General features: G+C 38.4%; 1 protein-coding gene and 1 long non-coding RNA gene across 3 annotated transcripts in view; one reads left to right on the top strand and one right to left on the bottom strand.

Moving 5' to 3' along the window:
- Positions 1-24,993, bottom strand: part of LOC139163798 (arf-GAP with SH3 domain, ANK repeat and PH domain-containing protein 1-like) — a 58,645-nt gene that overhangs the window by 2,121 nt on the left and 31,531 nt on the right. Inside the window, exons 9-26 of one of the 2 annotated variants that reach the window (XM_070744963.1) lie at positions 24,781-24,867; positions 23,280-23,380; positions 22,148-22,217; positions 19,521-19,608; positions 18,579-18,627; positions 17,210-17,373; positions 14,636-14,769; positions 14,428-14,519; positions 13,459-13,648; positions 12,693-12,778; positions 11,173-11,288; positions 8,466-8,533; positions 5,825-5,932; positions 4,506-4,731; positions 3,835-3,993; positions 3,555-3,618; positions 2,509-2,549; positions 603-730 (exon numbers count right to left, since the gene is read on the bottom strand). In XM_070744963.1, coding sequence (XP_070601064.1) covers positions 603-730; positions 2,509-2,549; positions 3,555-3,618; positions 3,835-3,993; positions 4,506-4,731; positions 5,825-5,932; positions 8,466-8,533; positions 11,173-11,288; positions 12,693-12,778; positions 13,459-13,648; positions 14,428-14,519; positions 14,636-14,769; positions 17,210-17,373; positions 18,579-18,627; positions 19,521-19,608; positions 22,148-22,217; positions 23,280-23,380; positions 24,781-24,867 — 1,971 coding nt within the window. Of the gene's footprint in view, positions 1-602; positions 731-2,508; positions 2,550-3,554; positions 3,619-3,834; positions 3,994-4,505; positions 4,732-5,824; positions 5,933-8,465; positions 8,534-11,172; positions 11,289-12,692; positions 12,779-13,458; positions 13,649-14,427; positions 14,520-14,635; positions 14,770-17,209; positions 17,374-18,578; positions 18,628-19,520; positions 19,609-22,147; positions 22,218-23,279; positions 23,381-24,780; positions 24,868-24,993 lie in introns of those variants that run through there. The other variant, XM_070744964.1, reaches the window with a different exon arrangement.
- LOC139163802 (uncharacterized) overlaps positions 1-24,993 on the top strand; it is a 53,675-nt gene that overhangs the window by 14,039 nt on the left and 14,643 nt on the right. The window lies entirely within an intron of this gene.

Here is a 24,993-nt window from a genome sequence, read left to right as displayed (position 1 = left end):
GGTTTAAGATTTTTTTGCTTCTTCTTCCAAACTATTTTCACCTTACAAACCCAAGCCACCACCACTGGGATGCCCTGCTGGGATTCCCCTGCAGCATCACATAAACACGGAAGTCCGGAGGTGGGGTTTCCCATGGAGGGGAGCCTCAGGGAAATCCCAGCAGTACAAAAACAAGCGCTTCGACTGGAAAAAGGGGTGCGTTTTGGGCTTGCACGCATTAATCGCTTTTCCATTGATTCCTATGGGAAACATTGTTTCGTCTTACAAACTTTTCACCTTACAAACCTCGTCCCGGAACCAATTAAGTTCGTCAGACGAGGTATCACTGTATTGTGAAGAAGACCAAAACATGTAAGATGAGACCATTCACACAATGAATTTCCTAATTACTAAATGTTTCAATGCACATAATCTTACACTGAGGCATTTTTATTTTTTAAATTAACCAACAGTTAATTGACCCCAAAACTTATCTGAAAATGGATTCATGTATATTTAGACAGTATCTGGGAGATTTTATTTCAGAAGAAGAAAGTTACCTTAGCCCATAAATGGGTATTCTACATATAAATAACTTCAAGATATTAAGTTTAAAAGCCTACCACATGTTCCCTTTTGGGCAATGGTGGAGGAATGTCATCTGATGATTCCGAAGACCGAGAAGAAGCCCAGTGATTCTCTCTTGAGTTTTGGTTTTGCTCATAAAGAATATTCATTCCTTCTGAGGCAGCTGCAATGTAAAACGATATTGTCATTTTCATGTCATTTTGGGTTGATCTGAGTAATTCTGCAGAATGCATGTTGGTGTGTCTAATGCTGTGTAACTATTTATATCGTATATGCTTCCCATGCAATATAGGACACACGGTGGATCACTTCTGAAATAGTGGATTCTTCTGAAAGGAGAAATGAAAACTTTATCTATTACTCCTGAGTTATAGAACCAGTATTGTTGATTGAACATTCTATAACAGCAACAACAACCACAACAACCACAACAACCACAACAACAGAGTTGGAAGGGACCTTGGAGGTCTTCTAGTCTAACCCCCTATTTAGGCAGGAAACCCTACACTACTTCAGAGAGATGGTTATCCAACATCTTCCTTTAAACTTCCAGTGTTGGATCATTGACAACTTCTGGAGGCAAGCTGTTCCACTGATTAACTTATGACATTACTCCTTAGTTCTAAGTTGTTTCTCTCCTTGTTCAGCTTCCACTCCCTCCTTCTTGTTCTACCCTCATGTGCTTTGGAGAATAGGTTGACTCCTTCTTCTTTGTGGCAACCCCTGAGACATTGGAACACTGCTATCATGTCTCCCCTGGTCCTTCTCTTCATCAAACTAGCCATGCCCAATTCCTGCAACTATTCTTCGTATGTTTTAGCCTCTAGTCCCCTAATCATCTTTGTCGCTCTTCTTTGCACTTTTCCTGATATTATGATACTCTGAACAGTTGCCGTATCATTGCTGAGTTCCTGAGAAGTATAAAGATATTTTTTCCTAAATACAGAAAATCATCACTTTCTTCCATTCTTCAGTGGTCAGATTCCTGCTTGTGTTTGGTTCTAGGCATATTTAAATCAAGATTGAGAGAAACTGGAGCAGGTTCAAATAAAGGTAGATGGGAGGGGCAGGGGAGGGAGAGGGAGGGGGAGAAAATGAATGAATGAATGAATGAATGTTGAGATGTGTTAGAACGAGGCCCAGAAATGGACACTTGAAGCCTGACAGAGTGCAAGATTAAATTTTTAGTTATCCAATTTTATGGGAGGATTTTTTGTCACAATGTGATGAACCTAATGCCAGAATTTTCAGGATAATGTGCATTGTAATATAAAGCTATAAATTAAGATTATCTGGAAGGGTCAGAGCTCCCATTTATTTTTTCTCTCCAAAGTTTAATGTTTGTGGCAAAAACAAAACACTACCCTGATACATTTTATGATGAGAAGTTTTCATTCTAGAAAAGTTTGAGACCATGAATGCAAAATGTATTTTGGAAGGAATATGTAGCACCTGTCAAAATACTTTAAAACAGATAGGAATTACTTGATATGGCAGTAACCACTTTCTCACAAGGAAAAAATGTTCTTTGATGTGTTCTACCTGTAACTACTCAATTTCCAAATCAGATATTTTGATCAAAATTAGCTATGAAATAAATAGTTTATAACATTATTATTATTTTAGGATAAACTGTGAGATAGGTGTGTTTCTGTGTTTAAATAATGTGATGAATATTTCTCATGGGGAAATTTTTTCCTACTAATTTCTACATTCTATCCATGCAAAGTTTATAGCACTCATATACTTGCACTTTCTGTAGCACTACATTTCATCATGATAAAACTTGAAAAAGTATTTTTTCCCATCTTCCTTCCCCTCCCAACTATTACAGATAGTTATGTAGGTTGACTTTCTTCACAACTGAAATGCTTCCCTGAAGAAAAAAAATATCAATTCTCCGTTACAAATAAATAGTGTCCTTAAAAGAAATTATCTTACTTTGCTGCCAGGAATCTTCAGAGAGTTCATTTGGCTGAGAACTGATGGAAATAATGCAGGTGGACAGAAAGAGGGAAAGGAAAATTATATGCATGCATACATATATACATACATGTTGTATGAGTGTGTAATGTATATGTGTATATAGATAAATAATCCTCTACTTGTTACTTGCTACTGAACGTGTTTAAATGATAGCCTCTGTGTAGATATTCCCAGTCTAGTGCTTAAATTTGCATTCACAAAATACCCTTAAGATAATTCCACAGTACCAACTGCAGTGTTCCCTCGATTTTTGCGGGTTCGAACTTCGCGGAAAGTCTATACCACGTTTTTTCAAAATTATTAATTAAAAAATACTTTGCGGGTTTTTCCCCTATACCATGGTTTTTCCCACCCGATGACGTCATATGTCATCGCCAAACTTTCATCTGCCTTTAATAAATATTTTTTTAATAAACTTTAATAAATAAACATGGTGAGTAATAATCTGAATGGTTGCTAAGGGAATGGAAAATTGCAATTTAGGGGTTTAAAGTGTTAAGGGAAGGCTTGTGATACTGTTCATAGCCAAAAATAGTGTATTTACTTCCGCATCTCTACTTCGCGGAAATTCAACTTTCGCGGGCGGTCTCAGAACGCATCCCCCGCGAAAAGTGAGGGAACACTGTATTCTCAACTGTTGACTGATAAAGAAAAAAAGAACAGCGATAACGATTATTTTGGCCAGAGTTGTTTTTATATTCCCATTACCAACCAGCTCACATGTAAGAACCTCTTAGATAGTATTCAAAACCAGGAACAGAGGTTCCTACCAGTTCTAACCAATTCTTTAGAACTGTTGTAGTTCATCGATGATGTCATGGAGCTGGTTCTATTGCTGTCTTGGTGGGCACAGCCATCTTGGATTTTCACGGAACCCTGAGCGAACTGGCAGCAAAAGGATCCAGAATCCACCTCTGACCAGGATGTACCCTCAGAGTAAACCCAGCTTCAGACAGGTAGCATTTTAAAATCAGTTCTGCATACTATATGTACACAATTACCTCAAACTCAAAGGAGAAGCTCCTTCTGGAGAGCAGCGCCTTGGAAGTGAGAAAGATCTGGAATCTAACAAAAAAACAACAACCCAGAATCAAAGCTATATTTCCTCTGTTATGAAACAAACTTTGTCTTATGATATAGAAACATAGTAAAACCAGTGTCAAAAGCATAACGGATCAGTTAACTGAATCAGTGTAAAGCCATTTATCTCTTTATTTTAGGCTTTCCCTGTTGCATAACAGTAAATTCTCTAGTTGTAAGTGGATCAGTAGGCTCTCTTACCATCAGAAGGACTGTGATTCAGTGGCGTCGAAGGGAGAGGTTCTGAAGAGGTCCGCTTATGCCTAATGGTCAGAGGTGAAGGCACAGCTCTTTTAGTTGCTGTATCTACAGCATAGACAGAGTTGCTGATGGGGGGTAATGGCGGAGGGAAGTTGGGGGCTGAGAAAAAAATTCAATTACAGAAATCTTAATAAACTATAAAAAGCAAATAAGGAGAATAGATTAATCATACCCTCAGATTCACCTACTGTGTTTATATTAAAGCAAAAACATGTATTTTTTACACAGATTGCATTAAATATTAAAAATAGATTAGTACTTTTACTAAAATTAACATTTTCAAAAGATTGATATAATTCCAAGACTAATATGCAAAGGTGTATTAAAAACACTGTGCTGTGTATTGGAAGAACTGCTTGGAGACCCGTAAATTGAAGACTTGTTTAATGTGAGTACTGAATAACCGCGTGAACAATTCTGACATATACATTCCAATATATATATTATGTACATATATATACATAACATTCCAATATACAGTATATACTTCTGAACAATAACAGCAAGCCAATAAAACACTGTAGCTATGGCTTCTGACCAATAGGAACTAATAACCCAGCTCTCTCTCTGATGCCCTCTAGAGGCGGCTTGGACACTACATACTGACTTACCTCTGGGCGCATTGCGTGGTGGCAGTGGAGGGCCAGTGAGAGGAGATGCTGTTCCAGCAGGTCTAGAGGCATGTGGTGTAGCATATAAGTCATGGCATTTGTCCTGGGATGCTGGATTGTTTCCCCTGAAAAAGTCGGCTGGATTCTTCCATGACTGAGAGGCTGGCCCAGGAAGATTGTAGCAGCTTTGTGGCCGATGAAAGCGATCTTTTTTCACCAGACTGGGCTGAAACATACAAGTAGACTATATTACTGGAAAAGTGAAGTTAAAGATAGTTTTCATTATATTTATATATTTGTATCAGTCGAAGTGGCACAGTGGTTAGAATGCAGTACTGCAGGCTACTACTGCTGACTGCTGGCTGCCAGCAGTTTGGCAGTTTGATTCTCCAGGCTCCAGATTTACTCAGCTTTCCATCCTTCCGAGATCGGTAAAATTAAGATCCCAATTGTTGGGGGCAATATGCTGACTCTGTAAACTGCTTAGAGAGGGCTTTAAAGAACTGTAAAGTGGTATATGCCTAAATGCTATTGCAATAATAATAATAATAATAACAACAACAACAACAACAACAACAACAACAACACCACAGGATAGTTATGTAGCCATAACTATCCTGCTTGGGACCATTATGTTTGGAAAAACATCCTCTTTAAAATGATGGCCATAAATATATTTATTTATTTATTTATTCATTCATTCATTCTTTTGTTTGTTTGTTTGTTTTTGTTTATTCAATTTTTTATGCTGCCCTTCTGTTTAGACTCAGGGTGGTTTACAACATGTTAGCAATATACTTTTTAACAGAGCCAGTGTATTGCCCCCACAATCCGGGTTCTCATTTTACCCACCTCAGAAGGATGGAAGGCTGAGTCAACCTTGAGCGGGTGATGAGATTTGAACCGCTGACTTGCAGATCTAGCAGTCAGCTTTAGTGGTCTGCAGTACTGCACTCTACCCACTTCGCCACCTCGGCTCATATAGCAACAGATAGTCTATCTGGACTTTTGGATGAAAATTTGTAAGTGGCCAATTAACCACCAAATGAAATATGCTCAAGATCCCTGATATTCAATGACATAAACATAATACAATACTCTGTCCTTGGAATATCAAAATAGTCTAAGAAATTAGGCAGGACCTCACTGATTTTATAATTCAGTGACTGTGATAAATATCTATGTAGTTTTCATGGAATTGGTATCAGAATATATATCCAATAGAAACCTATTAATAGGGTGCTAAATCTATACCATACCAATTAAATAATAATTAATACTTACACATTTCAGCCTGACCAGAAGTGATGAGGTCTTACCTTTTCATCCAATTCATCTTCACTTTCAAACATCTCCTCTTGGCCTGCCTGCCAGTCATATTCAACATGGGCACGTATATTGAACTGATTTTTTTCGGCCTTCAATAGCTGGAAAATACAGAACACACCATCTCTGCTGATGATCATTTTATACAGGGAACATTCCTAGCATTTTTCACTCCATTGGACTAACAGCTGTTTTCTTTAGTGTTTGGAACTTTCAATGGAAATTAGGAAGACGCAGGGGAAAAAATGGAATATGTAATCACACTACCATAAATTATTGTGCTATGAACTCAGAGTAATTGTTCTGTCTTAGTGCTGAGTCCCAATAATCAGATGCACACCAATAACTAATAAAAGGATTTAATATGTATAAAAGTCTCAGTATTGTAAGAGTCTTAAAATAGTCTTTGCAAAGGGAGAAGCAAATCTAGCAAAATGTTATCAGTTGGTCAAAATCCCAGAGCAAAGATAAACCCAGTAATAATTACCAGTTATAGCAAGAGTTCCAAAGCGTAGTTCACAGAAATTAACTGGAAGACGGAAGCTCATTAGCAAAGCTAAGTATGTTCTCTTTTGAAATCCAAACTGAATGCAAGAGTCAAGACAAGATGATTCCTAAATTAATGACATTGTTTTTTTGCAACAAGGCGAGGCATGTCTCATCCTTAAATAGTGTGAGGGCGTGACCAATTACCCAGAAGTACTACTCATGAGTGACTCTCCTCTTAGCCAATCATTCAAGTCTTTTAGATGCCCTTCGCACCCTAGCATCCAGAAGAGGCTCCTCCTCTTTCCCTGAGTCACTCAAGACAGGAAATGCTGACTCACTCATCCCAGGAAGTGCAGCACCAGTGCAGGCCCTGGCTGTTGTTCAGACCCTAACCCATCTTCTTCTTCACTGTCCATCTCAGGTGCCAGAAACACAGGGTGTCTGTGCCATACCTCCCTAGTCTCTGTGTCCTCTGAGTCCATGATTATTAGTGCAGGACATGAGCGAACCACAATAGTAATCTTACATAGAACAATTGTTCTGCTTTTCAATTTCAAATTTCAAAGAAGAAATTCACAGAAATTGTCAAGGTGATTTTTTATTTTATTTATTTATTTATTATCCAGACTTGTATGCCGCCCCTCTCCGCGGACTCGGGGCGGCTCACAGCAAAATATAACAATCATAACAAATCCAAATAAATTTAAAATATTTTTAAAAGTTTTTTAAAAAAGAACCCCATTTTGCATTTGTTAGATAAAATACGGTCAAAGGACTACCCTTTCAATAATCTATCAGTGATGCAGCCTTCCTTCTTTACTTCCTTCCTCTTCCATTCAATGACAAAGACATCCTAAGTGAACTCCTTCCACTGAGCTTTTTCAGATGATATGGGCAGAGAGAAAACTATAGCTGTATTCCTAGCAGACACATTTTCTATCACTTTCAGCTCCATTGTTTAGGCCAGTGTGTCTTGGCCACAGCAACTTTAAGATGTATGGATGTAAACTCCCACAATTTTCTAATGCCTGGGGAATTCAGAGAATCAAAATCCACACATTTTAAGGTTGGTGAGGTTGAGAAACTCTGGCTTAGGCAATATCACCTTGTGGCACCACAGAGACGGGCTTTCTCCATTGCACCTTTTATGACAGCATCCCCTCATATTTGATTGGCTCTGATTCGCCTGTCTTTCAAAATATATTGAAGATTTGGCTTTTCCCCCAGACATTGAGTTAGGGCATGTTTAAAAATTATTCTCAAATGCTCAAAATTAAACAAAACCAGAATAAAAACTTTTTAAAAAATCACTGGAAAAAATAGCTTTTGAAATCACAAGACCAACTTGTGCAGAGGATGAATTCAATGCTGAGGATTGAATATTTTGAGATTTCAATTATATTATTTCTACCTATCAGCTACCTATTATAGCTGATTTTTTTAAAAAATGGTGGTGGTGATAGCTGCATCTTATATTAGGCTTGTATTTAAACCATGGCATTTCAGTCCTCTCCTTAACTTTTATGAATCAAATTATGACATATAAGAACACATTTTCATATTTTGCCTATGATTAAGAAATCTTAGTAGAGATTCCTTCATGCCTGAAGTTACCATACACGGTAAAACTAGCAAGAGGAGTATATGTCTTCTTTTTGTCTTTATGTTCTTTGTTCTTTATATATTTTGGTGTGTGTCTCTATGTGAATATACTTCTAACTTTTCATGAATTCAAAAGAAAATAGAAACGCATTGCAAATGAGTAGAATTTGTTACTCTATCCTCTTTATACAAAGATCATGCACAAAAATCAAATAAACATAGAAACACTTTAATATATCAAGTCACAGTCACAGTTGTGATTATGAGTCAATGTATTTCAGCTTTTATTTTAATTTTACATGGTTCTGCTGCTCTTACAATTTACAATTAAGTGCTATGCTGAATAAAACTGAACACCAATTAGGAGACGAGATTATGATAAAAGCTGCAGAAAAAAAGCACATATACAGCAGGGCTGTAATAGTTTCAACATATTTTGAAAATATGCTTCCTACTGCTATGTTTGGAGCACATTATCCAGACACCTCTTGTCAAGGCCTTAGGAAAATGTTAGATATTTGTGTTGAACCTGCTGTTGCTTACCAGATCTTCACACGCAGTGTGATTCAGTAGCCTAGCAATATCAAGGGCTGTCTCTCCAGCTTCATTAGCTGTGGGAAAATATCATGTGTCATTTGAAGATTGTGGCTATATACAATAGATGTATTAATATTTCAGTTTGAAACGTTTTTTTCCTAACAAAGGGTTGTTAGAAACTGTGATTATCTAGCATGGCTCAAATATTACTTTTTTACCACCATCTGTATCAATTGTTGTCTTTGGGGGTCAGAATGATTGTTTTACAGGGGTCACCTAAGATCATGGGAAAAGACAAATTTCCCTTGGTGTTAGGAACTGAAGCTTCTATTCTGGTGCCTTGGAAGATATTTTTAAAATCTGACCAATCAGGCATTTATAACCTTCCTGCCAATCAGCTTAAAGCTCTGTTGGGAGAATTGGCACTAGACTTATAGTTGGGGGTTACCACAACATGAGGAACTGTATTAAGGGGTCGCATTAGAAAGGTTGAGAACCACTGATCTATATGGAAAGCAAAAATAGCAGTGTTACACTGCAAGTTGGTTAATATGGCATCCACAACCATGCAATCAGAGCCCTGCCCATTTTTCCATGCATTATGCTCACAAAAAGGGTGGGGCTTCAATCGCATGGATGCGGTCACCATATTAATTTTTTGACCTGCTGAGAGAGAGAGAGAGAGAGAGAGAGAGAGAGAGAGATTGCAAAAGACAATTTAAAAAAACAATATATAAAACACTGATTCAATGCTCTGACTATTGTCTCATCTAGAGTCTCTGCATATTGGAAAAAAATTATACTCTGGATTAAGCAGGTAATGTGGAAGAAATCAGGAAGTATGAGCAAAGTTTCCCTAATGTGAAAATATGTGGTGTAAGAAAATTCATGTTTGAGCATCTCTCATGCTGGGGGCTAAGCCGTACTGAAACACCACACTACTGTATGGTTTTTATGATTCAGGTGAAATGAAGAACAGTGTACAAAATGTCAGTCTTAGACATTATGTTAACTCAGAGTATTGTGATGGAAATATTTTTTACTTTCTTTTGTTTTTAATTAACCATTGGTATGTTAGAAGAAGACCTCTGGTGCCTCACGGTTGTTGGAAATAAACCAATTGGACTGCTATATGAAGTTGCTCTGTTTTAAACACAATTTTTTAAAAACATTAATGATTCTCCAAGTTACATATAGAAACAATTAATGTAAGAGCTAATGCTATGTACAGTGTTCCCTCGATTTTCGCGGGGGATGCGTTCCGAGACCGCCCGCGAAAGTCGAATTTCCGCGAAGTAGAGATGCGGAAGTAAATACACAATTTTTGGCTATGAACAGTATCCCAAGCCTTCCCTTAACACTTTAAACCCCTAAATTACAATTTCCCAATCCCTTAGCAACCATTTAGATTATTACTCACCATGTTTATTTATTAAAGTTTATTTAAAAAAATGTTTTTTAAAGGCAGACAAAAGTTTGGCAATGACATATGATGTCATTGGGCGGGAAAAACCGTGGCATAGGGGGAAAAAACGTGAAGTATTTTTTAATTAGTATTTTTGAAAAACCGTGGTATAGACGTTTTGAGAAGTTCGAAAATCGAGGGAACATTGTAAATGTAAATATTATGTATAATAAGATACATAATATGCAATGAAAGCTGCTCTATTGTTTTCACAACTGCAGACATTATATTAGAGAAGAATCTGCATCATTTGATAATAAAATATTTCCAAAATGACTGGTTGGTGTTTATGGTGTTAAAAATATCCTAATATTTTTCTTAAGTAGAAGATCAACCAAAATCTTATTGTGATATCTACAGTTACATGATTCCTTGCCAGCTCATGGAAACCATAATTAGAAGATTAGCTAGACCTTTGGCTTATGACCATACTGCTAAACTATGGTTAATCAATATTAGACATGAAACCATATAATTTATTTTTACAAATGCATCAAAGATGTGAATTGCTCATGACTGTAGAGAAGATAGATTTGTTTTATCACAATAAATTGCAAAATGTAGTGAAACTGTAAGCTTCTGATAAATAAATGTATTAAGAGCAAAAGATTGAAGTGTTATTCTTCAGCAGTAAAATATGCCAAGCCAGCATAACATTTGCTGTACTCAATGCCAATTTCTATTCTGCCACAGAAGGAGGCTGAAACTGGTCCTGCCACCATTGATTTAACATGGCCTGTTAAGGCATGTGATTGGTGAATTTCCCTGGCTTTGTTTCCTATCTCACTAACTATTGCCTCTGGAGAGAGAGAAAAAAAAATTACCAGTTACTCTGCCTGCAAGGACTGTAGTTGTTGCGGCTAGAAACAAAAGAGTCTGAAGCCAGATAGAACTCCTATGCCTTCTACACCTGAGATAATAAATTGAATGGAACATTGCCTAAAACCAAGTAAAGGCAGGATAAAACAATGCAGGACTTCAACTCTCATATTTTATGTGTATTAGCTACTACATATAAATGTTTGTATAAATAGTTCATATAAATTAGAACTATTTTCTTATAGTCCTACCTGTCAATGACTACTTCAGCTTCAACCGCAACAGCACAAGAGCATGCAACAGATTCAAACTTAATATTAACTACTACAAACTTGACTGTTGTGGTTGTAACTCAAAGACTACTTGTATTCACTACACATATCATAGCAATATAGTGAAATAGACCCTGGTTTTTTCATGATCACTTACTGATTGTGATGTTGGCTTTTGCTCGCAGAAGGAGTTTTATGCATTCAGGTTTATTATGAAGGCTGCAATAATGAAGGGGAGTATTTCCCTTGGATGTCTGTTTCAGCAGGCTCCCACTAGAAGAGAAATATTATTCATCAAACAAAAATCCTTCACTTATGAAACCATGGTTATTTAATCACAAACTGTTTCACCTCCTACCCTCAAAACGACGCTATAGAGCACTGCACACAGAGGTGGGCTTCTGCCCGGATGGGAAGGAATGCAGTGGGGTAGTGAAAATGGACTTCCACCCCAGAGCACCCAATTTGCACTGAAAGATGTTGAAAGAAAATGCAGGGGGTCCTGCATAAGCCATGCCCACAGTGTGGTAGTAAAACTTTTGGTAGCCCTTTACTGACTACACACCAAAGCAACAAGACACAAGAATAGTTTTTTCCCCAAACATCATCACTCTGCTAAACAAATAATTCCCTCAACACTGTCAAACTATTTACAAAGTCTGCACTACTATTAATTTTCTCATCATTCTCATCTCCTCCCACTAATGACTATATGACTGTAACTTTGTTACTTGAATCCTTATGATTTATATTGACTGGTACCTAATATGATTTGATTGCTTAGTTGTACCCTGACTTTCATTAAGTGTTGTACCTTCTGATTCTTAACAATTGTATCTTTTCTTTTATGTGCACTGAGAGAATATGCACCAAAGACAAATTTTATTTATTTATTTTATTTATTTATTTTGTCAAAACATGTACAAGATAGCAGGTATTGGTATAAACATAAACAAAAACGAAGTAGGTACAGGTAAATTTGGACAATGCGGGGAACTTGTGGGAAAGCAAAAAAACTCACTGAAATATGCAGGAAACAAAATTGCACTCGATCCTGCACTCGTGGCCAGAGCCATGGAGCTGCGAGCAATTAGCCATACCATCAGGAGCCCACCACTGGTGGCGCCCAAAACTGAATGCAGTATTCCAACTGTTGCCTTACCAAGGCCTTATAAAGTGGTATTAATACTTTACATGACCTTGATTCTATCCGTCTGTTGATGCAGCCTAGAACTGCGTTGGCTTTTTTGGCAGCTGCTGCGCACTGCTGGCTCATATTTAAATGGTTGTCCACTAGAACTCTCACATTTGAACAAGGTACCACATATACCGTATCTGCACCTTTTATCTTTCTTATTAGTGTTCAGTTGAAGCATCTCCCATCCAGGTCCCCACAGCCTCAAGGCATCCCAAAAGGGCAGCCACAGCATCATTTGAGTCACCAGAGGTGGAGATCTAAAGCTGCATATCATCAGCATGTTGATAATATCTCACCCCATGGTGTCTGATGATCTCTCCTGTATGGGGTATGTCAACTTTTTGTTCTGCCAAAATGAAGAAACCTCAGAGCTAATAGCTCAGAATCTATTAGTACTCTCACTTTATTTGGCATGCATGTGAAAAACACGAGAACATTTGCTACTTACAAAATCTGTTAGACCTATCAAATCAACTCACCTGTTCTGCGCCAAAAAATCTACAATATGCAAAGAGGTTCGGTCACTAACTAGGATTGCCAGATGAAGAAGTGTCTCTCTAGGTTCCTTTGAAAGAAGAAACAAAAATAAGATGATTATTTAGAAAAATGGATTGCCATATTTCATAGGAAACTAACATAATAGAAATGATTTCTTTGATTTCTGCTAATTTACAATAGAAAAAATATCAGAAGAAATTGTATGGAATTACTTGCCTAAATTTTAATTACAAATTTACAAATACTTACTTATATATGCTTGACAAAATAGATAGATAGATAGATAGATAGATAGATAGATAGATAGATAGATAGATAGAATAATTAAAAATAAATCCTTCATGGTGGCCTCTGAATGAGTGGGGAAACAAAGTCTACCAGCAATACTGACAACAGGCATAACAATTCAGCACAGCTTGAGAACACCAAATTTTAGAAAATGTATATATAGTTGTAAGTTTTTTCGCACTGACATTCAGTGCGTTTTGACTCAGAAGAAAGAAAGGGAAGTTAATGAGGTTTTTTTAAATTGAGCAAGCTGCAGCTCCGAACAAAAAGAACAGAACATTAATGCTGAGTCACTTTAGGCCATTTATCTTTCCTATCACATAGTGAAAAAACCGATGTTTTCTTATAATCTTCATTAAAAAGACTTTATTGCATCTTCCACATTTTGGTATTAATGTATCATCTCTGCTAAAGTACCTGTATGTATATCCCTCAGCTTTTAATAAGAGGAAGTCTCACCTGGCTAAATTCCAAAACAGACTCACTTAAATCCATTTTTTCTGCATATGCTTGAAGCAAAATAAATATATCCTTCTCTTTGATAGCATTCTCCAAATTCTTGAGCTTGGCAACTGGACTCCTCATGATCCTTGGAACAACATACTTCCTATCAACATACTTTGAAATTATGAAATGTTTCCGATGAGTCCTATGATAGTAAACAGAAAGACAGAAACTACAGATTTAAAAGCTGCACAATAATGATCCACTAGCTAGCAGAAACAATGAACTCTTTCCAATAAGCAGAGAAGTGCAACTCATAAGGCTCTAAAACAAGGAGAAACTAAAAGAAAGACCACCAGTTCCATTGTTCCCTACGTAACAGATTACCTTTTAGGGTAAGAAAAAAGGAAATTATTTGTTTGTTTGTTTATTAAATTTATGTGCTGCCCAACTTACTACAGAGCTACCCTGGTCAACTTAAACAATAAAACAGAAAAGAAAAATATTACATTAAAAATGCAAAAGTAACAAAAGCAAAGCAATGAAAAACTAAGCAATGGAAGTAAAAAAATACAGATTAAAAAGATGGATGGAGGAGGAGTAAGAAGCACAGGGGGAGGGGCCATCTAATTAGTCCAGGAGCCACCTATAAATTACTTAAATAAGACAATAAATAACTTTGTGTTGAAATTGGTCTTGCAATTTCTCAAATGTCTATTTTCCCTGTGCAAAATACAGTGGCACCTCGGTCCAGGATTCATTTCAGGAGGTGCAACAAATACTAAAAACAATGGGTACTGAGCAAACCATGTGACTTATCATATGATCCCTTAGTTCAGCTGGAAGGAGTAGTGAGTAGCTGTAGGAGCCACTTGTTCAACTTATATTCTGAGTGTTTTAAACTTTGTTTTATGGAATTGTGATAATTCTGTCCCTCCTCTCTCAATCCCCTTCTCATGATCATTAAAAAAAAAAGTTCCTTACATTTCACTCTCCTTAGTTGGCTTTGAAGATGAATTGGGAAGGTTGGCTTCTACTATGTCATTAAATCGTGAGTTTCCAATATTTTTAGCCAACTGCAAAAAGAAATAAGAATATAACACAGATTTTATAACATAGTGAAATATCCAATCTATTCCAATGCTAAATTTATGAAAGAATGGTGGTGGTGCAGAATGAAATTGGTTCTTACCAGAAGCTCTGAGGTGGCCAATTTGTCCAACGCTAATGATTGGATGCGGGAGTGATGAACACCCAACTCTCGGTGAATCCCAGAACATTCAATGCAAACTAAGATCCCCAAATTAATGGAGAGCCAGGCTGGATCTGTGCAGGGAGGGAGTACAGGGATATAGTGTTATCTTGCTGGAAATAATAAATGTTACAGGAAATGTTCCCAATGTTTGGCATTGTGAAGCTACAATATTTCCTAAAATATTAACAGTGGAGATAGACTCTTTATTATAGAACCATTAATTGCTTCATCCAGTGGATCAATCTGAGAATTAAAAAATGGTTTTGCATCATTTTTCAAGATGAGAGTTAATTCTGACACAGCCGATGAGAAACAACTATGCTTGACAGGAGGTCGCTCACTGTTGTCAAAACAGAAAGAAATGAGAATGGGATTTCCCCTGAAGAAAGGAGGCTGGACCATGTATTGCCCAAGAGTAAAAAGGAGACCACAAGCACGTTTAAATTGTAAAGAGGGTTTGAAGTTGCAAAATAATTGACTTTCTCCTTTGTGAAATAAATCACCTGTCCATGTCCTTGCACACAGACTGTTAAATGTGACTATCTTCTTTGTTTTCCCTTATTTTGTTTTATTTTTGTTTTGTGGTTTTTCCAATTTTTTAAGGACAGGTAGCAATGGCTGGGAGTGGGAGGGACCGTTTCATGGTGGTTCTCCTCCTATCTCTCCGGTCGTTCACAGTCAGTGTTACTGGGCGGGGGCAGAGGTCCACCACCCAACCCTTACTTTGTGGGGTGACACAGGGGTCTGTCCTCTCACTCCTACTATTTAACATTTACATGAAGCCGCTGGGTGAGATCATCCAGGGTAAGGTATCATCAGTACGCTAATGATACCCAGTTATACAGTATATCTCCACCCCATGTCTATTCAGTGAAGCGGTGGATGTGATGTGCCAGTGCCTGGAAGCTGTAAGGGTCTGGATGGGAGCCAACAGGCTCAAGCTCAACCCAGACAAGACCAAGTGGCTGTTGGCCTTTCCTCCTAAGGACTATTCTATCTGTCCGTCCATTGTTCTGGGGGAAGGGAAACATTGATCCCTTCATACAGGGTCCACAACTTGGGTGTCCTCCTGGATCCACAGCTGTATCTTGATCACTATTTCTCAGCTGTGGCCAGGGAGACCTTTGTCTAGGTTTGCCTGGTATACCAGTTGCGGCCCTATCTGGATGAGGAGGCTTTACACACAGTCATTCAGGCCCTCATCATCTCCTGTCTTAATCATTGCAATGCAATATTTCACTTCTTTTTTAATGTATTTGTAGTTTTATATTGTTGTAAGCCACCTGAGTCCTTTGGGATTGGGTGGCATAGAAACGAATGAATGAATGAATTAATTAAATGAAACACTAGCCATCCACAGCTAGTGCAATGACAGAAAATGATGGCACATGTACAGTGATGCTTTAATGCAATTTTTTTTTCATATTCTGCCATGCCTGCATGTTTTTATTTACTTATAAATATATCTAACCTGTTGCAAAGTAGCTCAAGAAGCTCACAGTATGTTTAGAATTTGAAATCGAATAGAAACCAAGTGAACTAAATAGGAAAAACAATTAACTAGGTGAGTGAAAAGCCTTTCCCAGTTTGGTGCCTTTCAGGTATGTTTGGTTACTTCTCTAAAATTTCCTGGTGGCACAACCAGCAGCTACGTGATTGGAAATAATGAGAATTAGCATAGCAATATAGCAATGAGCCGGGGTGGCGCAGCAGGTAGAGTGCTGTACTGCAGGCCACTGAAGCTGACTTGTAGATCTGAAGGTCAGCGGTTCAAATTTCATCACCGGCTCAAGGTTGACTCAGCCTTCCATTCTTCCGAGGTGGGTAAAATGAGGACCCGGATTGTGGGGGCAATAGCCTAGCTCTGTTAAAATGTGCTATTGCTAACATGTTGTAAGCCGCCCTGAGTCTAAGGAGAAGGGCGACATAAAAATTGAATGAATGAATGAATGAATGAATAAGTAAATAAATAAATAAATTGTTGACTAGATTGATATGGACTGGTTAAAAAGGCTGCCTTTTCAACTCCTGGAGAAGAAATAAGACATCTACACACTCCGCACACCCTATATCAGTGGTGGTGAACCCAAACGGGAGTTGCTACTTATTGCCACTACCGGTACGCTTCCTGCATGACTCTATGTTCCCGTCACACATACGCAGCCAAGTGAGATTTTGCTTCTGCGCATACGCAGGAAGCAAAATCTCGTGAGGGAACGTGTGTGTGTGTAAGATTTTGGTGATTTTTTTTGTTTCTGCGCATGCGCAGAAGCAAAAAGTCACCAAAATCTCTCACACAGAAGCAAAATCTCGCTTGGACGCACCAGTGCCCAAAGGCAGCACGCTGAGTCCTCTCTGTGGGCATACATGCCATCACCCCAGCTCTGTTTGGGGTCCCTGCTGTGCATGTGCGCACATCTCTCACTGGCCAGCTGGCCTTGAAGTTTGATGCGCATGTGCAATTTGTTTCTCAGAGATACAGTGAAAAGTAGCAACCATCTCTTTTTGCACCTGGTGTTGAGCAATCACAACACATGTTGTTTCCTGGCATGTGCTTTATTTCCTCAATGATTGCTTCAGTCAGATTATCCATGTTGTATCCGTCCTTGTCGTGGGTTTCTTTGAAGGCAACGTTCAAAGCTTCTTCTTTACTGTTACTCAAAACAGAAATCCATCTGGAATATAGAAAATGCCATTAGATAAATCAATGCCTTCATCCTGTTAGATAAAGCTCCACAAATTAAGGGGATCTATAAAATCTCACTGTGTACATCCCTTCCTTCACATTAAACAACAGAGAAAGGTAAAAATGGATCTGTCTTCATTATTGGCCAAAATCAGTGAAAAAATTCTCTGACACAGGAAAAAGATATGTAGTCTTATGCTTCCCACTTATTAATTGAATGCATTTGTGAAAGGCAGTTTTCAAAAGTTAAATTAACAGTGTTGCCATAAAATAACTAAAAGGTACATTTCAAAAAATTCCCACCTTTTAAAGATTTTGTCCTTGTAAATGATATTGATCTTGAAACAGTTTATCACATTTTATTGTAATGTGAATTTTATAGGAGTCTGTGGCAGGGAGTTATCTGGCTTATTTTAAAATGAAAAAACAAGAAGAAATATTTCTGAATATCTTAAAATTTTACTTGCAGGTGAAAATCCTAATATTACAGAGGCCACTGTCAGATTTTTAACTATGATTATAAAACCAGGGTTTTTAGTAACATCTCAATGAGTTGGTTTTTTTTAGTGTATTATGTAATATTTTTAAATATTATAAATCTTAAACTGTTTACCTAATGGGGAAAATTAGATTATATTTGAAACCTGCTATTTGGTGGCTGGACACCATCAAAGCCAATACCAGCCAGAGCATAAAATAACTGGAAGAAGCTGTATAAGATCAGAAAATGTGGAATAGAATAACTGAGAACTGGACACAATTGAACAGACAGTATCATTTGGGTCTTATCACCATAAATAAATTAAAATTGAAAGAACAAAAATTAAATTTCAATTAGTAGGAAAAGAATAATAACATTTTAGACTTAACAACAAATAACAACAGAGTTGGAAGGGACCTTGGAGGTCTTCTAGTCCAACCCTCTGCTTAGGCAGGAGACCCTACACTACTTCAGACAGATGGTTATCCAACATCTTCTTAAAAACTTCCAGTGTTGGAGCATTCACATCCTCTGGAGGCAAACTGTTCCACTGATCAATTGTTCTAACTGTCAGGAAATTTCTCTTTAGTTCTAAGTTACTAGGGGACCAGCCAGGCCCATGACATAAACATTTTCTCAGCACAGAGGGGAAAAAATCTATTGAGACTCTCTTTGGAGAAATCCAGTGAAAAGTTTTTCCTCCTGGTACTTACATATTACATTCTTGTTCATCCTCTGCCAGGAAGTGATAGGTCCGATTATCTAAAAAGAAAAGAAAAAACAAAAACAACCCAAACAGAATAAGGTTGTATTTAACAAACCAGAAAACAACAGAGATAAAGCTACCTTTTATATGCAAACATGGAAACAACTGAATATTAGTAAAGAAATGTAGTAATAAAACAAGTGGAGTTATTAACAAAAAATATTGTAAGATGACGGCCATATTAGCCATGGTAGCCAAAAATCGGAAAGGATCTGATATCACTTTTTCACAATTAAAAATATGTATTAAAAGAAACAAGCTTTCATGAACTTTTGCTCATTTTGTTAGATACGTGGCATGGTTAAAAATATGTATGATTTCAATTGGAATGGGGGGAGGGAAGAGAAGACAGGGTGGTTACTCAGATACTCAGAGGTGGGTTTATTTATTTATTTGTTTATTTATTAGATTTGTATGCTGCCCTTCTCTGAGGACTTGGGGCTACCTACCAATTCTAACTGGTTCTTTAGAACCATTAGTAAACTGGTGATGACGTCCTGGAGCCGGTTCTGTTGGTGCTGATCCATGGTGCTGCCATTTTGGATTTTCCTTCTGCGCATACGCAGAAGCTAATTTTTGATTCTGCACATGTGCAGAGGCTATTTTTTAATTCCTGCAGGCTCATGTGTGCATGTGCCCAGTGCAGCCCTGAGTAAACTGGCAGCAAAAAGATCCATAACCCACCCCGATACTTGTGAGACAAATTACAAGTACCTAACAATCATTTCATTGGCAATAAGCCACCACAAATATGTTAGATACTTTGAGCAGTGATTCCCATAATCCTTTGTCTTTGGCATGTTTACTGAGATTGCTGAGAAAGAAAGTCAAATATCTGGATGACACTTAGTTAACCACTCCAGACTGAAATTAACTTAACAGAACTCACGTGAAATAAGATCAAAACATTTCTTGTCATCCTCATTTGGTTTAACTTGACAAGTGAGCAGACTCAGCTTTACCGGAAGACGATTTAACTAAATAACCATAGAAAAAGGAAATGCACATCAATTTCAATAGCATTGAACTAGTATCCTAAGTAGTATTATTTGGGCTAAATCCTTTTGTTACAGAGTTTCATTGTATTTCGTAAAGAGGGTCAGATGAAATATGTTGGAATATAACAAGAAGAGGAGAGAAAATGTCTGTACATGTGTTCTGCCGGGCTCTCTGGTATGAGCCTCCCGAAAATTCAAGGGTACAAATTTCAGACACACACATGTTTGAAAATTCAAAACAATGTTATTTATCACAAAATTCAAAAGAAACAAAGCACCCTTTTTGTATTGCAAAGAGCACTCGTCCCAAAACAACCTTGTAGGCTGTACAATTCCCTTAATCAGTCCTTAAGTACTTAGCTAGCAGCTGTGAAGAAACATCACAGCCCTCCTTCTTCCAACGAAGTGAGACCCCCACATTTTGCTCTGCTTTGGTTTCAAAGGTGTGAAAAATCAACAAAGTCTGGAAAACAGCAAGGCACGGTCCTGAAGAACTGCAATCAGATAATCTTCCACAACAGCCAAACCAACACGCTGCTATTTGTATCAGCAGCTCTAATTGCTAGAGCCCCACCCAAACACAGGTGGCCTCTCTTATCTCCTATAATATGTCCTCAATTGGTCTCTTCTACACATAACTCTATGCCTGTGTGGGTCCAAGACTTCTGCATCCGAATTGACCAAAAATAATGGAGATTGGCTTCCTGGGCTGTGTGCCAAGCCCCCCTCTTCCAAGTCACTCCCACCTTCTTCTTCATCCGAGGAAACTGCACTACTTGACTCTGTCGGCAATAAAACAGGCCTATGACATGTTGATATTTCCCCTGCATCCACCTCCACATTCCTTGGGGCAGGAGTTGGGCCAGAGCCAACCACAACAACATGAAGAGAACAATGTTCCCTGGAAGAAACATTGGGGAGGGAAGTTGAGTATGCAGAGCAATTGTCACTTCCTAGTTGGAAAGGGAGAAGAAAGGTCCACGTGTGGCAGCCCTGAAAGAAGGAAAATAAAGACCCAAAGGAATGAGAAATCTCAAGATCTAAGAATGGGAAGGAGAGATCCAACTGGTAGCAATTCATCCAAGATTCAAGAGGGAAAGGAAGGGTTTCTGAGGAAAGACTGGACAGAAGACCAATGGAGAAGCAATAAGTGTTAGGTTGATCAGTTTCATGAGGAAATCAACATTGTAATCAGGCCTAAAGTAAGGCTGTAAATTAGTGTTGGGTTCCTACTGGTGCGGTCCAGAGCTCCACACCGATAGGAACCCACTGATGCAATTTTCAGCGATTCCCCCCCCCAGCCTCTCTGAATCAGAAGAAGCCATCCCACCTGCCCTCGTTTTAATGTCGACCTTTATTCTTTGTCTGAAGCACAGCTGAGAAGCTCCTTCTCAGGAGACACTGGAAAAAAATAGTAAAAAATTGCATAATCAGTGGCTTCCTACCAGTGCGGCACTCTGGACCCGGAATGGGACTTTTAGCCTCCTCCACTTGGCTGAGCCTGTTCTGTCCCCAGCCTTCCGCCCACAGCCACTGGTTGCTGCCTGTTCTCCCTGGCCCTTTTGCCGAATGGGTCTCAAACGCACTTTCGACCTGGCCCTCTGGATGCAGGGGACACTTGGCCACCAGCCAATCAGAGGATTTGTTACTCTCTTTTCTCAGCTTTATTGCGTTTTGAACCTGGGGAGAGGCGGAGGCACGCACCCGCCTTCTCCAATGACAGCAGGTGAGCGAGCCCACAGAAGTGGATCAGGAGGACTTTTTCCTCACCCCCCCAGGTTCTGCAAGGATGTGGCAAGGAGGAGGAAAGGGAGGGTGAAGAGGGCTGGCCTTGGGACAGGAGCACGGTGGTGGCGGTGATGACGCTTTTAACTGTAACAGCCAAAACAAATGGAGCCTTCACTATTTATTGGCGGAGGCCAGAGCAGGCCAGCTCAGAGCAGGCCGACCAGCTCACCTGCCCCCCTTCAGCGCATGGCCATGGCCGCTGCTCCTCCCCAGAGCAGCCCAGCTGTCGCCGCCACTGTTTTCTTGGAGAAACTCCCACTGAAGCTCCTCGTGGGTCCTCTCAGAGAGCCATGAAGGTGGTGAGGCTGCTGCTCCTTCTCAGCAGCCAGAAGAGAGAAAAATGGAACTGCTGTCCGTGCCCCCTTGCTTTTTCTTCCCTGATCACATCTCATGCAAATCTGTGGTAACTTTTTGTGGTGTTGTAAAAATAGCTGTGGGCTTCCCAGTTGCAGCGGGACTCCCAAGTCCCACCAGCTTCTGGACTGCACTGATAGAAACCTACCACAATTGCAAATGACATATTAGCTAAAACTGGGCAAAGCCCTGACTGGCCACATCCTCCGTCTGCTGATCCATGAGTCCAGGCAGACGCAAGTTGTGGACCTGTTCTTTCAGGTCTACAGAAAGAAAATAAAAACGTATAGGAAATCTAATGTATAAACAGCAGTTCCATTTTGTCAAGAGTTTTGTTTTAAGAAAAACACCCCGATACTAGAAGTAAAATGCATACTGTACTGTGTGAAATGGTAAAATAGCCATTCCTGACTGTGCACTTTCTCTTCTGCCAGACTTTTCTTAAGCTGAAATATAAAAATAGCATATTTTTAAATCTCTTAAATCTACCAATAAATGATGTAAAGGGGAAAAAAGCTAACAATATCTGAAAATTTGAATGACTATGGCTGTGAAACAGACTAAAATAATAATAAAATATCAAAAGACTCAAAAAAAGTGGGCTATATTTAATCTTAAGGCTTTGCCTGCCAGAGGAAAAATATGAGACCGAAAAGGACACATCCTCCTTTTTGCCAGACATTTGGTAATCCCAAATATACCCAGTAAACAACTTTAATAAATTAAGATTATTATGAATAAAATTGTTTTATTTATGGCAGCTTATGGAAGTAAGGAAGCTTCAACATACATCAATTATTGATTTGTATTTTTCAGACTACAAAAATCAAATTATATTTATTCTTTGTAACTAAATTTTATGATGTACTCGAAGACTTAAGTGGGTCTGAAGGTATGCAAAATTCTTATAGACCTCTTCTTCTAATTCCAACTGTTGAAATTTAACAAAAAGCTAATTTTTCAAGCATAGAATTACATGACAAAGATAGTTTTGTCATGTAATTCTATGATATTCTATGATATTTTGATAGTTTTAGAGACCAAAATTTTGCCTGGAAAACAACTGATGGTTTCTTTTTAGTAATTCATACTCTGCTTTCAAAGTACAATATTTCTAAGGCAACTTACAAGACAAATAGTCACAACCTGGGCATTTAATAGAGATAGTCAAGCAACAATTAAATAGTTGTTAATCGGGGTGAAATTCAGCAGGTTCTGACAGGTTCTGGAGAACAGGTAGCTGAAATTTTGAATATTTCAGAGAACCATCAAATACCACCTCTGGCTGGCCCCAGAATGGGTGGGAGTGGAGATTTTGCAATATCCTTCCCCCAGGAGTGGGGAGGGAGCAAGAGTTTGTAGCATCCTTCCCCTGCCAGGCCCACCAAGCCATGCCCACTGAACCAGTAGGGAAAAATTTTGAATTTTACCGCTGGTTGTAATGCTTTAATTTGTTATTTTTAACATATATTTGCAGTTGCCAAGGATGAAATCATTGCATTACTTACCCATCACTTTTCTTAAATAGGCTTCCAGATCTCTCTGTGCCATACTGCTTATTTCCCTGGAGCTGATGCATGCTATACCTTGCTGGCTTGCTCATAGAATTCTGTTAGAAAACAAATATATTTATTTAAAATATAGAGTAATGAGCAAGAATGCAAAAATGCAAGGTCCATTGGACTATGATTTCAAAATTAGAAATGTTGAGTTGAAATAGTTAGATGGACATTGATTCCACATTTCTGCTCAATCCAATATGGAGCCATAGAATCTCTGGCAATCATCCAGCCATTGAGTGAAAAATGAAAAATCCTCTTACCATCAGATCCTCTTAAAATGTAGCCATTGCTTCCTTATCATTTCGCCCCCCCCCCTTTGATTCTTGGTCTCCTCTCTAGATCAACAAATAATGAAATCCATTTGCTGCACAAAATCTTTCAACTATTTAATCATATGATGTATCTTCTCTTTTCCCACTGATTCATTTTTTTTCAAATTGCTCTGGGCATAAGTTCAGCACATTTATACACAGAAAATGCTAAGCCCACAATTGCAATGAATTATCTGCAGCAATACTTGTTGAAGCATAGAAAGATCAATCTAATATAGTGTTTCTCAACCTTAGCAACTTTAAGATCTGTAGAATTGGATTTCTGGAAGTTGAAATCCATATATCTTAAAGTTACCAAGGTCAAGAAACACTGATTTGATATAATGCCCTCATTTTGCTGGCCTCCAACTTTTCTTTTAATCAGAACTTCTCTCCACAGTTAGCAGATGAAATTGAAAGCTGGGCAGCTATTATCCTTGGCCAAATATTTTTTTGTCCTTGTAACAGGCTATCTTGGCACCTTTTCTTACAATGAACTTCTCTCTTAAAATAATGCAATGGACATTCTATTTCACATCAAAGCATAAACTACCAGAGGACTTTGTGAAATTCTGCACTAAATTTTGGGATAGACATATTGGACGGGGCTTTTTTTGTATTTCCCCATGGGAATTTTTCCCTCCAAGATTCTCTCCTGAACACAACTTTCCCTTAGGTGGGGGACAGCATTACTTCTGCTGCTGCTACTATTATTTTTTTTTTTTAAGGGCTTGTGGGAGTAGCTCCTTCATTCTGTCTTCCTTTGAGATTTAATTGAAGGGAGGATATGGAACATGGGACAGAAAACTGTGCAATGAATACAAGAGACATGACCACATCAACCCATCTCTATATATGCAGCTCCCTTGTAATTAAATAAATGCCAGAACACTCCACCTGTGAATATTTCCTGAAGCTCTCTTTTCCTTTAAAGGAATTTTGAAACCAAATTCTCTTCCACAAAATTGAAGAATTAACAGAAGCAAAGGCAGATTGGCAGAAACTGTGCTCATACACATGGTAAATTGCCTTTCCCCCAATTAATTCTTCCTTTTAGCCCTTAAAAAAAGGGATTTCATCAGGTACCTGCTGGTCTTTCTCTGTAACAAAATTGGATGTACCATCCCTAGTTTTACCTCTCTGGGCTCCAACTGCAGTGCTGCTTTGAGCTGATCCCGAAGGGAACATAACTGTTTCTTCTCCTCTTCCTGCTTTGACTTCATCTAAAAAGCACCACAAAAACATTCCATCAAACACATAAGTTGTTTTTGTGTTTGCTGCAAAATACCTTCAATTGGCATTTCTTTCTATGCTGCCCAAGTCTCCAGGATGTTTCCAGCCCACATTAT

The sequence above is a fragment of the Erythrolamprus reginae genome, chromosome 3 (genome assembly GCF_031021105.1).
Source record: "Erythrolamprus reginae isolate rEryReg1 chromosome 3, rEryReg1.hap1, whole genome shotgun sequence".
NCBI classification, from domain to species: domain Eukaryota; kingdom Metazoa; phylum Chordata; class Lepidosauria; order Squamata; family Dipsadidae; genus Erythrolamprus; species Erythrolamprus reginae.
This window is presented reverse-complemented; position numbering and strand designations above follow the sequence as displayed.